This window comes from Ipomoea nil, unplaced genomic scaffold (genome assembly GCF_001879475.1).
Source record: "Ipomoea nil cultivar Tokyo-kokei standard unplaced genomic scaffold, Asagao_1.1 scaffold2387, whole genome shotgun sequence".
Classification (NCBI taxonomy): Eukaryota; Viridiplantae; Streptophyta; class Magnoliopsida; order Solanales; family Convolvulaceae; genus Ipomoea; species Ipomoea nil.
The window spans coordinates 635,540-652,735 of record NW_017618815.1 but is presented as its reverse complement, the minus strand read 5'-3'; the positions used below and the strand labels follow the sequence as shown (position 1 = coordinate 652,735).

At 36.1% G+C, this 17,196-nt stretch overlaps 2 protein-coding genes across 2 annotated transcripts; both read right to left on the bottom strand.

Moving 5' to 3' along the window:
- Positions 1–2,534: 2,534 nt before the first annotated feature.
- LOC109152132 lies at positions 2,535–5,736 on the bottom strand. Its single transcript, XM_019299707.1, has 5 exons — positions 4,140–5,736; positions 4,010–4,081; positions 3,621–3,926; positions 2,620–2,707; positions 2,535–2,571 (listed from the first exon to the last, which is right to left on the bottom strand). Exons 1-5 carry the CDS (start codon positions 5,734–5,736, stop codon positions 2,535–2,537), a joined length of 2,100 nt encoding a protein of 699 aa, XP_019155252.1.
- Positions 5,737–8,711: 2,975 nt separating this feature from the next.
- On the bottom strand, positions 8,712–10,799 carry LOC109152173 (cytochrome P450 CYP82D47-like). The gene is made up of 2 exons (XM_019299741.1): positions 9,796–10,799; positions 8,712–9,441 (listed from the first exon to the last, which is right to left on the bottom strand). The coding sequence occupies exons 1-2, from the start codon at positions 10,774–10,776 to the stop codon at positions 8,818–8,820; spliced, it is 1,605 nt and encodes a 534-aa protein (XP_019155286.1). The 5' UTR covers positions 10,777–10,799; the 3' UTR covers positions 8,712–8,817.
- Positions 10,800–17,196: the final 6,397 nt, after the last annotated feature.

The window sequence follows — 17,196 nt, the reverse complement described above, 5'->3', positions numbered from 1 at the left end:
CTTTCTTTGCGTCAACTATTCTCCATTTTTGACGGATTAAAGCTTTGGTGTTTGTCATAACTCATAACAGCATGTGTGTTATTTTTTATTTTTTCATGTTTATAGTATAGTTTTGGTGGTTTTTTTTTTTTTTTTTTTTTTTTTTTTCTTTTTTTAATCTCCAGCAGCCATGACAAGCAGGATAGTTGACGATGATGGCATCAGGCTCTTGAGGGGGGAGAGTGACGAGGGTGGTCGGCAGAGAAGCGACAGAAGTCCCGAGATGGATCGGAGGCTCGCTTTACCAACATGAAAGGAAGCTGCTGCCGTTTCATGTCTTGCTGCATGATTTGATATGGAAAAATTCCTTTCCCTTGAAGTTGGGAATCCTTATCATTTCGGGAAGAAAACGAATGAGAAATGACGAGATCTTGGGTTAGATGTATAGAAAAGCTGGGAAGAGTGAGAAAGGAGATCGATGGTTGGTGGTTTCCGTGCAGCTACGGTGGTACATGTAGTATGGTTTGTGTTTCTTATATATTCGTGATATGTGTATTTGTGTGGTGCGTCGTGTGCATTATAGAGTGGCGATGGGGTCGTGTGCATTATAGAGTGGCGATGGGGTCGTGTGCATTATAGAGTGGCGATGGGGTCGTGTGCATTATAGAGTGGCGATGGGTTCTGGGAGCGGGAGCTTCTACACATCTGGTGGTCCAGGTCCACCCGGTTCGCTCCGAGAGGCACAGAAGCTGGCTTAAAAGGAATCGTCACTTGTAAAAATCGAACCCAGATTATCTTGGAATTCTTCCACACAAAGAGAACTCATTTGCCAGTTAAGCTACCCTGTTGGGTTATAGTGTTGATTTATATAAGCATTATGGATAGTATGTGAAATTATGCCGTGAACCTTAAACTAGCTGAACCTGAACTTCTACTTGATTTTTAAACTTATATTAGATTTTGATCGATTAATTTTTGTTATTTAATGATAGTAAATAACAGAAAATAAAAGCAGTAAGTAAATCAAGTACACAACGATTTGTTACGCAGTTCGGAGCGCTTCTCCTACGTCTGCGGGGCATCCCACGTCAGCCCAATCCACTATTGATGTTCACCAATGAGTTTTACAATAGAACGGTACATTAAACCCTTACAGTCTTAACTACCATACTACAAACAACCTTCCTAACATCCAACCTGGACCGTGACGTGCATCCCTTGATAATCTTGAACAGTACTTCACCTGAGTCAGGCTCAGTCAGTAGCTCAGCAGAGTAATAATATAATAGCTTCTTAATACATAAGTAGTAATCACTTGTCAGAATAATAACTCTCAAAAAGGCAACTTTCCACAATGAGTAACCTTTCCTTTTATAGTGTTAATCCCTTGATCAAACATCCACGTGAATAGCTTCATTCTTTGCTTGATTCATTTTCAGCCACTCATTTAATTTAGATTCCCATGCTTGAACCATTCATAGCTGACTTCCTCTTCATTGATTGTGAACCACAAAAAAAGTCTCTTATGATAAATAACCATGGTCCAAGAGTTTTTTTTGTTTAAACCTAAGACTATGACTTATAAAAATAAATTAGCCAATCATAGGTTTAATGTGTACAAAACTATGTACACTTACAATCTCCCCCTTTGGCTATTTATTTGGCAAAAACTCTAACATCTTATACTTTGGGCAAACAAGAAAGATACAATAATTTTATTAAAAAGCCCTTAATATATGTGCCATACAATAACCTAAGGTAAGAAAAAAAATATTGCCAAAAAACTCTTGTAGACCATGTTCCATGAACTCATAGTATTAATTTTCAGAGAATACGTGTGCTGTATATGAACCCCGAAAAACTTCAATATTCAGATAGAATAGTTGATCACCAATAGAAAGATTAGCTAAATAAAAGCTGATCATCCAATAACAATAGATTTACTGTTTAGATAATAAAAACCAGTAACTGATAATAATAGCCATAAACTGAAGAGATATATTTAAGTCAGAGATTACCAAAAGAAGTGTAGCATAATAGAGTAGTAGACAAGCCATACTAAAAAAAATTCCATATGTCGCAGTCATCATGCTTTCCTACTACTCCCCCTTTCTTGTATCTTCCCTTATTTCATATTCCAAAATATTTAGCCAAAATAAAACTCCCATTTCTCATAAAACTCCCCCTTTCTTCAAAAACTCCTCCTTTCCATTACTCCCCCTTTTTTGCCAAATAAGTGACAAAAAGGATCGGTGAACATCAAATCAGTGGATTAGACTAGTGAGTTGACGGGGTGCCCGACCTTCTTTCCCGTAAAATAGCAAGAAACTTATCCAACATTCATCCATATTTATCAATAGTAATTATCATACACCAAGAAGGTAGTGTTGTCATATTCATTCCATGTTCGCAATAGTAGAAAAAACCATTCAGAGATTCTTTATAAAAAGCTATCACACCACCAATAACACGAGAGTCTGAATAACATGATAATCCAAAGGATATGATATCACAAATAATATGGTAACTTGGATAACCTAATAATCTGAAGATTTTCAGCCAAAAAGATAATCCAATATCCAATAATATCCACTAAAGCCAATAAGAGAAACCATATAAAGAGAAGCCAATAACTAATACCAGATAACTTTTGCTTGACGATGAAATAGAGAGAACAGCTCCATAATAGTTCCTTTTTGCTTTTTACGAAATCTTTTGCCACATGAACCTGCACAAGTGAAAATAGAAAAGAGAAACACAGAACAAGGTACATACAATCTTGAAAACGACTTAGCAAATAACAAAGAAGCACAAAAATTCAAGAAATTTTCAATTTTGGTCAAACAAGACAAGAAGATGATTCAGGCACAGAATCACAACAGATATCATGAAAGCACACAATCAAACAAAAACACAGACGGTCATGACCGGACCAAACAAATAACACAGAGAAATAAACACATTAATCAAAATTGCACCAAATTTATCATTCAAGCAAACATATTTTAACACATGAAACACCAACAAAAAGGCATAATCAAAGAATTATCAAAAACACCAACACAACGTAGATATGGCATTTAGTGAACACACAGAAACAATCAATAACAAAACATAAAGAATAACCCAAGCAAATTAAATGAACACTTAAAAAAAAAATGAACACGTAAAGAGAAATAATCTAAAAGATTAAAAGTACCTAATGATTTAATGAATCCAGTGATACACGTATATATATAAACTAGAATGGATAATTCATGTTCAAAAAGATATTCGCACAATAATATCAAAACAAACATCATCTTTAGGGAATTCAAGATAAAGAGAAGTTGGATAGATTAGAAACTAATAAGACCTGAACACTTGACTTTTAAAACGTGGATTCAAGATAGCTTTTATGACTGCTTAGCCTTAAGACTTAATCTGCACACGAGAGAAAGAAAAAAAATATTAGTAACACTAAGTAATATTTATTTGTGAATTAGTGTACCTGAAATTTTATTAACACGGGCAAAAGGAATTTAATTAGCTGGATTGCTGACGCCTTAATTTTTTATGCCACAACTTAGACTCATTTATGTTGGACCTGCAACAGAGGATATCATTTGTTAGAATATAGTAGCTGTCTGTTGATCGCTTACCTTCCATAACACATTGCTTTTCATTATCCATAACACTGCAGTTGTCTTTGGTGAAGCTAACATTCCAGTTTTGGTCGCAGAGTTGGCTAATGCTTATGAGGTTGGCATGGAGTCCGTTTACTAGTAGCACCTTTTTCAACTTCGGCAGACCTGCAACATTTAGAGTACCTACGCCGGTTACTTGCCCTTTGACACCATCTCCAAAGGTTACTTCACCGTTGCTTGCGTGAATGTTGCATAGATATTTTGCGTTCCCAGTCATGTGGCGTGAGCAGCCACTATCGAAGTACCATTTGTCATCCCTACCTGCACTTTTAGTATGAAAGGATACAAAGCTAATATAATCAGATTTTTTTACCCATATCTGTTTGACAAATGGAGTGATAAACCTATGACTGTGTTTTTCCACCATTTGGTCTTTGTAGAAATAATAGCACTCAGGTCTGATGTGTCCACGTAACCTGCAATAGTGACACACAGGGTTATAAACCTTATATTGAAACTTTTGACGTATTGTACCTCGTGGTTGTTTTGCTGAGCCTGAAATAGGAACTGATTCACGATAGTCTTTAGCTTTGCTTGACTCAGGAGCAATTTCTGAATGTGATGCCTTGACAAATGTAGTTTTGTCTTTGCTGGTTTCTCCAGTGAATCCAATACCAAATCTTGCAGAGGATTGCCGCCCTGAATCAAGGATTTCGTCAAGAGTTGATGTGGTATCCATCATTTGGATTCTCTTTATATATGTGTTCAGTTCCAGCGTCAGTCTCTTGATTTCCTGTTGCAGTTTTTCTTCTCGGTTAGTGTAGTCTTTAATTAAGGCATCCCTGTCTGCAACTTGACCTTTGAACACATTTACAGCATTTTGCAAAACTCTAACTTCACTAGACACTACACGATATGTTTTAAGTAATGCTTCCCATTTTGGATACAGTTTATTAAACTCTACTTCATAAGATATATCTGGTATGTCAAGATCTTCTGCCGAGTTGTAATCACCACCTTCTGTATCAGATGCATCTACAGGTTCAGAGCATATCGTACTCTTGGCTGCAAAGGCTACAAAATTGCCAAACATTTCTTCTGCGTCAGATTCAGCATTTTCTGATTCAGGTTCATCATCACTCCAAGTTGTGGCTGTCATGGACTTCTTTCGTCGAAGATACGTTGGACATTCAGCTTGAACATGACTGAAGCCCTCACATTCATAACACCTTATTCCTTTGTTGTTTGACTTTTCTTTGGGGCGAGCTGGTCGTGAAGTAGTATTTTTTGAATTTGACACGCCACTTTTTGTGCCAGTTTTTGGCACGTTGGTGCTTGTCCCCTTTTTATGTTTGTTGTTTTGTGTATTCTTCTGAGATACCGGTTTCAAAAAATTAGAAAATTGTTTAGTTAAAAATGCTACTGAATCATCATTTGATGCAATGTCGTCCTGTTCTTCAGCTACAAACGCAACCGTCTTTTGCTTTTTAGTGTGATCAGTAAGGATTTCCATTTCGTAGGTTCGAAGGTTGCCCATTAATTGAGCTACAGATTTGTCCTCCCAGCCGTCATGCTCTTGAATGGCAGTTACCTTCATCCTAAACCTCGGAGGCAAGGATCGTAAGACCTTTTTGACAAGTTTCTGTTGGGAGAAGGGTTTTCCAAGAATAGTTGCTCGATTTGCTAATTCTTGTAAGCGTCCATGAAAACTTGCAATGTCTTCATCCTCATTCATACGTAGTTCTTCAAACTCAGTTTTTACCAGCTGGAGTTTTGACTGTTTGACTGAACTCGTACCTTCATATGTGGTTTCGAGGATTTCCCAAGCAGTTTTTGCACAATCAATACCTGTAACCAACGAAAATTGATTTTCATGCATTAAGGAATAGATTGTGTCAAGAGCCTTATCGTTATATCCAGCAGTGGTAATTTCAGCTTGAGTTCGCTCGGTTTCAGGTTTGATTACTGGTGGATCACCGTCATTTTCACCAGGTTTTGTAGGTGGAGTCCAACCAGTCAGAACTGCCCGCCAAACTTGATCTCCTTGAGCTTTAAGATGAGTTCTCGTTCGAGCCTTCCAGTATGCATAGTTATCACCTGTAAGCTGGGGAAGGGGCCTGAACCTTTCCATTCTGAAACACTTAGCAACAAATGAGATTGAACAAAGTAATAGCAAGAAGAACAGAATGAACCGCTGAACGTAAAAGGAACACGTAAAAGCCAGATCGAAAGACTAGTAACTTGAGTCTCCAAGCTCTGATACCAATTGAAATTATGCCGTGAACCTTAAACTAGCTGAACCTGAACTTCTACTTGATTTTTAAACTTATATTAGATTTTGATCGATTAATTTTTGTTATTTAATGATAGTAAATAATAGAAAATAAAAGCAGTAAGTAAATCAAGTACACAACGATTTGTTACGCAGTTCGGAGCGCTTCTCCTACGTCTGCGGGGCATCCCACGTCAGCCCAATCCACTATTGATGTTCACCAATGAGTTTTACAATAGAACGGTACATTAAACCCTTACAGTCTTAACTACCATACTACAAACAACCTTCCTAACATCCAACCTGGACCGTGACGTGCATCCCTTGATAATCTTGAACAGTACTTCACCTGAGTCAGGCTCAGTCAGTAGCTCAGCAGAGTAATAATATAATAGCTTCTTAATACGTAAGTAGTAATCACTTGCCAGAATAATAACTCTCAAAAAGGCAACTTTCCACAATGAGTAACCTTTCCTTTTATAGTGTTAATCCCTTGATCAAACATCCACGTGAATAGCTTCATTCTTTGCTTGATTCATTTTCAGCCACTCATTTAATTTAGATTCCCATGCTTGAACCATTCATAGCTGACTTCCTCTTCATTGATTGTGAACCACAAAAAAAGTCTCTTATAATAAATAACCATGGTCCAAGAGTTTTTTTTGTTTAAACCTAAGACTATGACTTATAAAATAAATTAGCCAATCATAGGTTTAATGTGTACAAAACTATGTACACTTACAGTATGCATTCTTTGTTCTTTTGTGCATATTTTAGGTTGTTGTCCATTGACATATTTTCATGGGTTTTTGCACTTGTTTCAACATTTTATTTTGGTGCAATAAAGCCCATTAACCGGTTAGTGACTTGTGATAGTAGGTTACTAGAGTTCCGGCAACCCTTCAGCGACATACACGTACTCCGACTTACTCCAACGCCATTTCTAAGAACAAAGCAACCGACGACCGGTCGCCATTGAAGAAAGCGACTATGGTCGCCTTCTCCAGTGTGAAAAGGCAACCCCGGGTTGCCTTTTCACTGAAGAAGGGAACCAAGTGGTCTCTTTCTCAAGCCTTCTCACACTAGAGAAGGCGATCATGGTCTCATTTTTCAGTGGTGACCGACGACTGTTCATCAATTTCTGGTTGCTTTATTGTCGTCGGAAATATAATGGCACCGGAGTAGGTCAGAGTGTCGCCGAAAAGTTGCCAGAACCCTAGTGACCTACTATCACATGTCACTAATCGGTTTTTGCGCTTCATTGCACCAAAAAAATGTTGATGAGTTTAATTGCAATTTTATAAAATTTAGAAGTCTAATTGACTTTTCAATAAAGTTCGAAGGCCTATTTGACCTTTTTTCCTATAAGAACTATATTTTGGATCTACAGTATAGAAATTATGAATCTATTTTATAGAAATTATGAATCTACTGTATTTAAATTATGAATCTACGGTTCAAAAATTATGAATATACAGTATAGAGTTTATGAATATACTTTATAGAAATTATAAATTTACAGTATAAATATTATGAATTTAGACCCGTATGTACCATGCATGGTGTACACGATTGCACAGCATAACAATCCGTAATCATATGCCCCATAGTAGGCAGCTTTACCCAGTTTATACTCCTTATTTTAAGGTATTTAATTATTGTCAAATCTTAAATTTTAGCTTTTGATTCCTTGATTTCTATGGTTTATTGGTTTAGATTAAATCTCACGTTCTAATGAGGGAGATGTTCTCATCAGGTAAACGCAAGTCTATATATTTTTTTAGATATAAGGAAACCCTTCTAAATATTCTCTAAGGCTTAGGGCGAACCTAAGCAATAGAGGGAGTTTGGAAATAGTTTTCAACCAGCAAAAGACGCGCCTCGATTAGAACCTCACTAGCTGCGTCATTGCCCCAAGCGCAAGTCTATATATATAATGTTTATTTGATTATATATATATCATATAGTAATGAACAGATAGAATTGGAATGATGTCCACGATAATATTCGGCAAATTATGTTGTGCAACTATGGTGCACACGGTTGCAAAAACGACGTTATTTTGATTAAAAACGCGCGTTCTACTTTAAAAAAAAATCAGGTTCGATTTTTGGCAATAACATTTTTTTTTTTTTGTATAATTTGAATTATATATCCACAAGTTCATAACTATATATCCACAAATTCATAACTATATATCCACATTAAATGAATAACACAAAATCCAGAATGGATGAACTAAATATCCACAATGAATGAACTAAATATCCACAATGAATGAACTAAACATCCACAATGAATGAACTAAATATGCATAAATTCATAACTATATATCCACAATAATTCATAACTATATATCCACAATAATGTTGTTGAAGGAAATCAAAACTTTTTTTTTTTTTTTTAATGGGATGCATGTTTTTAATCAATACGACGTTGTTTTGCAACGTGTGCACCATGTACAGCATAACTATTGATAATATTCACGCTTATGGCATATATATAAGCACAATGATCATACACCAATACGGCAATACATTAAATTAATGTTCACAGGATACACACATATGTTCTTAACACCAGCATATTGCAACAACAAAAATTAAACAAACAAAAACAAAACAAAATAAAACAAAACAAACAAACAAACAAAAAGTGGTATTAAATGCAATGTAGAGACTAAGCTCTAACTGTAGCTCAGAGCCTTATAATTTCTATGAGATCTGAATCCATGTCTTATACTCTTATGGATTGATGGTCAACACCCTTCTTCCCTACCTTTAGGAACGGCATTGGATTGCCCCAAATCTCACTCTTATGCATGGGTTGTTTGGTTGGATGTAGTTATAATTCAATTACAACATAATTTTTTAACTACTCGAATTATAATAAAACGCCATGAAAGATAGTACTTACTATACAATTCCATAATTAAGCAGCTCAACCGTAAAGATGCGAAGACAGGCGTGGGGTAAGAAAAACATGGAGGGGAGTTGCCTTTTTGTTGGTCATCCCGACCATCTCTATCATGTCAATAGGCTCATCTGAAATTCTCTTTAAATCAAAGTCATGAATAAGACATGCCAATACCAACTCCATAACTTGTAGGGCTAACGAAATCGCAGGGCACACTCTCCTTCCACTCCCGAATGGTATTAGTTCAAAATGATTGCCCCTAACATCAATATCCTTGTATTCATTCAAGAATCTTTCTGGCCTAAACACATTTGGATCTGACCAAATATCTAGATCTCGATGAATCATAGATACATTCACTAATAGCCGTGTACCCTTTTGAATGTTGTAACCATTAACCACGCAATCATCAATACATTCATGGGGCAGTAAGAGAGGACCAGGAGTATATAAACGTAAAGTTTCTTTCACCACAGCTTGAAGATAAATCAAGTTGTTTAGGTCAAACTGGTTCACATGTCTTTTCCTTCCAACATGGATGTCTAGTTCTGCCCGAATCTTCTCTAGCACAAGAGAATTGTTTAATATTAAAGAGAGCGCCCATATTAATGTTGTAGTAGTTGTGTCGGTACCAGCTAATAGCATACCCTGCCATAAAAGAGCAAATAATAACATAAATGACAACATTCTTCCAAAAGGCTGAACCCCAACCGTAAGGCCCCCCACACCCCGACCCGACAGAGCATTTGGGAGGATGTAAATCATGGTGACTCAACTGAACATGAACCATAGAGGCTAGAGGACCCCCCTTACTTTGAGAGGTTGCTCCCACACACATAAATGACAACATTAGATAAATAGTTGGTATACCCATCATGTTTTCTATTGAGTTTGCAATATTTATATATCATCTATCAACTAAATTTTATATGATTGATGACAAACTACTCTTCATTTTTACTATAGATCAGAGTACTATACAACAAAAGAGTCATCACATACCATGCAAGTAGATTTCACAATTGTGTCAGCATCAAAATCTTTAGGAATATCTTTGTGATCCCCATCGCCACCATCACCATCAAAACTTTTAAGCAATCCATCCATGAAGTCTTCTTCTTCTTTAGATTTCGAATTTATTTTCCTTTTATGCTCTTGTAGCCAGCCTTCCACTATACTGTCCATCTTTTTGGCTGTCTCCTTCAAGGCCTTCTTATGTCCTCCTATGTCCAACCATCTTAGCCATGGCAGATAATCACCCACAACAGGCACCTCATTCAGTTTAAGTAATTGGCGGGCCGTCGTCACTACTCTCCGGCTCACTTCTTCCTCGTACTGCTGCCCGAAAAGCATCTGCATCGTGACGTCCATGATTAGTTTCCCAAATAACTCCTTCATGTCCAGCTTTACAACCTCGGATTCATTCTTGTCCCTTAGCCAGCTTCGGTAGATGTCTTGGGCAAACAATCTTACTCCCGATTCCCAAACCCGCATGAGCGTCTCCCGACGGCGGTTGGAGAGCAGCTGGAGCACCACAACCTTGCGGACATGGCGCCAGTACTCACCATACGGACTCAGCCCAAACATAGCGTAGTTGTATCCTATGATCTCCGAAGTTAAGGCCTTGGGCCGGCCTGCGAGCGCTCTGTCGTTAGTTGTAAAGCACTCTTTGGCGATTCGCGAGTCGCTCACCACCAAGACTTGTTTCGAGCCGAGCCTTATTCGGAATATAGGCCCGTATTTGTCAGCCATGTCGGCCAAGATTTTGAAGGTGGCTCGAGGGGCAGCGAGGAGGTGGAGATGGCCAATTATTGGCCATGCGCCGCCAGCTTCCGGTGGTTCTTGGGTCGAACCTTTGTGAAATACGAGGTTGTAGATTAAAGTGATTAGTAGAAAAGTGGTAGCCAAAGTTGCTACAATGGTTGGCAGAGTGAAATTCATTGAGGTAACCTGATGAACTAGATTGCTTTCTACCATATACATACAAGGAAATCTTATTGTTGCCTTTAATTAATGTCATAATTTACTCTTTATAAACAATTAAAATAAATAAAGTTTGATAAATTTAATAACCAATCATTATTTAATTTTGTCTAGTAAAGTTTGACTCCATTCTATTTATTTACTGTTTGACTGAACCAACTGACCAACCTTTCTTAAAATATTATTAACGACGAATAGGCCTTATTACTTCATGAGTATTACAAACCTTTTTCGATTTAAAAATATAATGATGGGGCCAGTGACCATTTTCACGACAGTTCACCTCATTAATATTCTAGAAGCTTATCTGAAATAATTATGGAATAAATAATCTAAGGGGTTGTATTCAATCATGACTTCATAGAGTTTTAAAGATTTTTATGAATTTTAAAAGTTTGGAGGTATTCAATTCAAAATTTTAAAGAGTCTTTAAAAGTCTAGCGTTATTCAATCAAGATTTTTAAAGAGTCTTTAAAAGTCGTGTGATATTCAATTAAGACTTCTAGAGATTCTTTAAAAGTCATGTGGTATTAAAAAAGTTATGAACTTTTTATAGACTTTTTAATTTTAAGACTTTTTGTATACTTTTTCTTCTCAAATATAAATAGTTGAAATCCAACCATCAAACCCCAGATTTCAAAATTTTCTTTCTAACAACTTTGAATATTCTCTCTCTATTTAAACTCTATTTTTTCTTCCAATTTAAACTTTATAAACCTATCTTTTTTTTTTTTTTTTGAAAGTCTTTATAAACCTATCTAAATTTAATAAAATTATTTTTTTCTTCATTATCTTATTCATACCTAAACTCTACCAATTTTTCTCTCGCCCCTAAACTTACAATCTTCCTCTAAAAGTTCGAAATAATATTATTTTTACTTCATTATTGCTTATTTATATTAATTTTTATTTTTTTCTATGAATTTTGTATCCCTAACTTTCTCTAATTCTCCCTAAATACATGAACAAAGCAAATTTTTCATCATCAAATTTTAATATATGTTTCAAAATATTAATATAAATACTTATATATTTTGATTTTTATTCATTTTATGTTTATATTCGTAATATATATTTTTCCTTTTTTTTTTAACAACAACTTACTACGAATAGCGAACTACTGTTCGCAACAACAATTTGGGGTTGTAAATAGTAACACCTTGTTGTTGTTCGCAGTCTCAAATTACTATTGCAAATAATATTTCTTTGCGTGATGCCTAGGAATATATCAAGTATAATTTTTCATATATATATATATATATATATATATATATATATATATATATATATATATTAATAAAAATAAAAAAAATTATTTCGTTAGAAATTCATAACAATATTGAATAATAAAATTTATAATAAAAGAATTGATCAAATAGACATTTAAAAATATAATTACAAGTTGCATAAAATAAAAAAAAATAAAAATCTAATATTTATAATATATATATATATATATATATATATATATATATATATATATATATATATATATATATATATATATAATTAATTAATTAGCATATAAGTCTCAACGTACTATGGATAAAAATAATAATGTTGAGAATGTTGATGTGGGTGAAGAACTACATAATAAAAAATTTTTATTATATATTATAAATGTTTTGTAAGAAAATCTACTGTACTAATAAGAGCCCAAGAGAGTTAGGCCTATAATGGGTAGAAAAAATGGCGGTCACAGATTTTAATCAAATGAATGGCTCAGATTAATTAAAAGATTGATAAGATTTAAATTTTACACTAAAATTTCCTAAAATACCCACACACCGTTACTATTAGAACTCTATGTATATGAGTCTGTTTAGAACTTCTTATCCTTGTCACACTGTGACTCTCTACTTCTTATCATTGTCACACTGTGACTCTCTATTCTATATATTCACATCATATGATCTCATTGTAATCAAGTTCAGAAAATATAATACAATCAGTTCTCATCTGGTATCAGTTAGCTAGGGTTTTGTGATTCATAAAATTAAGAAGATGCAGCGCTGCGATGACAACCTTAATTACCGTGGAGGTCAGCAACGTGGCTTCGATGATCCGTGTCAAATCTGTAAAGGTTTCGGCCACACAGGAGTCAATTGTTTTTGGCGCTATGATGATCCGTGTCAAATTTGTAAACGTTTTGGTCACACGGGAGCCAATTTTTTTTGGCGCTATGATGATCCGTGTCAAATTTGTAAACGTTTTGGTCACACGGGAGCCAATTGTTTTTGGCGCTATAATGATCCGTGTCAAATTTGCAAAAGTTTCGGTCACACGGGAGTCAACTGTTTTCGGCGATATTCAGGGGCTCCGGGTTCTCAGGCTAATTTGGTGTTTCAGAATGGTTTAGTTGCTAAAACCTCGTCAAATTCTCATACTTGGGTTATGGACACTGGAGCCACAAATCATGCAACTCCGAGCATCGCTGCCCTTTCTACATCGGAGAAGTACACTGGTAATGACACTTTACGTGTCGGTGACGGTATGGGTTTATCTATTAGTCATGTTGGCCATGCCTCTTTTAATACCCCTTCTAGATCATTTACATTGTCTGATATACTTCACGTTCCGCGTTTGTCTAATTCTTTATTATCTGTTCAGAAGTTTGCATCCGATAATAAAGTCTTTTTTGAGTTTCACCCCTCCTTTTTTGTTGTAAAAGATATCAATACCAAGGAAATACTTCTTCGGGGCAATAGTTCGGGGGACTATACACACTTTCATTACCTAGTTCGTCTCCGTCAGCGTTTATTTCCGCTCGTGCCTCGGCTTCCACTTGGCACAATCGTCTAGGTCATCCTCATAACCGTGTTCTTAGCCATATACTTCGTTCTTGTTTGGTTAGTGGGTCTCGTGATAATATTCGTTGTCATAATTCTTTATGCAATGCGTGTCAATTAGGCAAATCTGCCCGTTTTCCCCTTCCCCGTGTTGCTTCCTCTAGTTCTCAAGTCCTAGATCTTATTTACACAGACATTTGGGGTCCTGCGCCCACTTTATCTACTTCTGGCTTCCGTTATTTTGTGATCTTTGTGGATGACTATTCCCGTTATACATGGTTCTTTCCTATGAAATTAAAGTCTGATCTTTATGTCATCTTTGATAAATTTCGTACTCTTGTTGAACGGTCCTTTAATTGCAAAATAAAGGCCATTCAGTCTGATTTAGGTGCTGAGTACAAAAAGTTGCATTCTTTGTTTGTTCAATTAGGAATTCAACATAGACAATCCTGTGCCTATACACATGAACAGAATGGTCGTGTTGAACGAAAACATCGTCACATTGTTGAAACTGGTCTGGCTCTTCTAGCTCATGCCTCTGTTCCTTTGAAATTTTGGGATTTTGCCTTTGAGACTGCTGTCTATTTAATTAACAGAATGCCATCTTTTGTATTAAATAACTCCAGTCCTCATCTCCTGTTACATAAATCCCCTCCTTCCTATCTTTTTCTTCGTGTCTTTGGGTGTTTATGCTACCCTCATCTTCGACCATATAATCGTCATAAGATGTCATACAGGTCTTCTCCATGTGTCTTCCTAGGTTATCCTGAGTCCTTTAGGGGGTACAGATGCATGGACTTACATACTAATAAGATTTACACATGCAGGCATGTCAGATTTGATGAAGAAGTTTTCCCCTTTGTTACTAAAACTTCTTTGCAGGATCTATCTACTCCGTTTTCTGGACCTTGGGCGGAATCTGTTCTCAGTCATAGCACACCTATTCCTGCCGTGTCCAATGATGAGCTGCCAGAACCGCCGCTACCTGCTTCATTCGAACCAGCCGTGGTTCCTGGACAGGCTGCCTCGTCGGGTGATCCTGTGGAGCCTGTTGCTCGCCGGCGAGGCCGTCCACGTGGGCGGTCCATCAGGCCCAATGTCCGTACTCATTCTATGGCCACTCGCAGCAACGCAAATGCTCATCTTTTTGCTCTAGCAGCTCAAGTGCATCCCACGGAACTCACATGTTACTCTCAAGCTGTCAAATATCCTGAGTGGCGTGAAGCCACGGACCAAGAATTCAATGCTCTCCTGCATAACCACACATGGTCTCTAGTTCCACCCACTGCAGGTATGAATATTATTGGCTGTAAATGGGTATTTCGTACGAAGAGAAAGGCTGATGGTGCTATTGAAAGGCATAAAGCCAGGCTGGTTGCGAAAGGTTTTAATCAGGTTCCAGGTCAGGACTTCTTCGACACTTTTAGTCCAGTGGTAAAGCCTACGACTGTAAGACTCCTTCTATCTCTAGCTTTATCATCTGGGTGGTCTATCAAACAGCTAGATGTTCATAATGCTTTTCTGAATGGTAATCTGGCTGAAACAGTTTATATGAAGCAACCCACTGGTTATATTGATGCTAACTTCCCGAATCATGTTTGTTTGTTAAAAATATCTCTGTATGGGTTAAAACAAGCTCCTAGAGCTTGGTTTAATCGACTACATACGTTCTTACTATCGGTTGGCTTTCAAGCATCCAAGACAGATGTCTCTCTGTTCTATTACTCTAAAGACTCTGCTTTGGTTTATCTATTGGTGTACGTGGATGACATTCTTGTAATGGGAAGTGATCAAGGTATTATGTCTCAGCTCTTGTCCAAACTGTCTGCTACATTCAAAATCAGAGATCTTGGTGAACCAAATTTTTTTCTGGGTATTGAAACAGTTAAGAGTGACAATGGGATTATTTTATCTCAACAACGGTATATGAATGATATTTTAAAACGGGCTGGAATGTCTGAATGCAAACCCCTTTCTACACCTATCTCTGTCTCGAAAACTGTCCCCTTCAATTCAGATCTATATGATGATCCCACACAGTACAGGAGTTTAGCTGGAGCACTGCAATATCTCACTGTCACACGACCTGACCTATCCTTTGCAGTTAATCAGTTATGCCAGCATATGCATGCCCCCACCATATCACACTGGGAGCAGCTCAAACGGGTACTCAGGTATGTTAAGGGAACAGTTGATCATGGTTTACGCATGCGACGGTGCTCATCTAGAGACATTCATGCTTTCTCTGATTCTGATTGGGCTGGTTGTCCTGACGATCGAAAATCCACGAGTGGTTTTGCTGTTTTCTTGGGGAGTAATCTTATATCATGGGTTTGCAAGAAACAGAGAACTGTTGCCAGGTCATCCACTGAGGCTGAATACAAAGCTCTTGCAGATGTTTGTGCTGAGGTTCTATGGATTATGTCATTATTGCGTGAGATACAGATTCCGGGTATTTCCATTCCAAAATTATGGTGTGATAATCTAGGAGCTACATATATGAGTGCCAATCCAATCTTTCATGCGCGCACCAAGCATGTGGAGATTGATTATCATTTTGTTCGTGATCGAGTAGCTTCGGGCGATATCCAAGTTAACTTCATCTCCACAAAGGATCAACTTGCTGATATCTTCACCAAAGCTCTGCCTGGACCTAGATTTTCTTCCTTAAGGGACAAGCTACAGGTTACTAGTATACACTGTGCTTGAGGGGGAGTATTAGGACTCTATGTATATGAGTCTGTTTAGAACTTCTTATCCTTGTCACACTGTGACTCTCTACTTCTTATCATTGTCACACTGTGACTCTCTATTCTATATATTCACATCATCTGATCTCATTGTAATCAAGTTCAGAAAATATAATACAATCAGTTCTCATCGTTACTAATTCCGTTAAAATTTTAAGAATTGCCGTTAGTTCACCGTTAACTTACTCATTGATTTCAATAAAAAAAAAAATAAAGGTCTTAGGTTCGAACCTCATCCTAATCAAAGTTGGCATAATTAGTACTCTATTTTACTCTTATTAAATTATATAAATAATAATTTAGTAGCTACAACAAAAAATTATAGATATGCATTTCTTTAATTTAGAATTATGTGTCCACAATGCCTTTATTCAAAAAAAATTATTTATCAATAAATTAAATAAGAGAAATAATTGTATTAGTTATATTGTCTTTATTTTTCTACAATATAAAAATTCTTTATATTCAAATTTATTAATTGATTATATTCGCTACATTGTCCTTACAATGTCTTAATTCAGTGAAAAAAAATTACTCATTATCAATAAATTAATTAAGAGAAATATTTTCATTAGTTATATTGTCTTTATTTTTCTCAAATGTAAAAATTTTTACATTCAAATTCATCAATTGATTATATTCACTACATTGTCTATTATCTTTTTTTTTTGCACTATTTTTCTAATTAAATATAAAAGTTATAATACAAAATAATTCTATATATTTATTTACCAAGTATTTTATTAATACCATGAAAAAATTAAAAATATATATAATTAATAAAGCCAACCATATTAACTACTTGAGAGATTTTGTGACAAAGAGAGTATTCAAATCACACAACAAATTGAAGTGAGAACTACCTTGCAATGTCCTTGTTT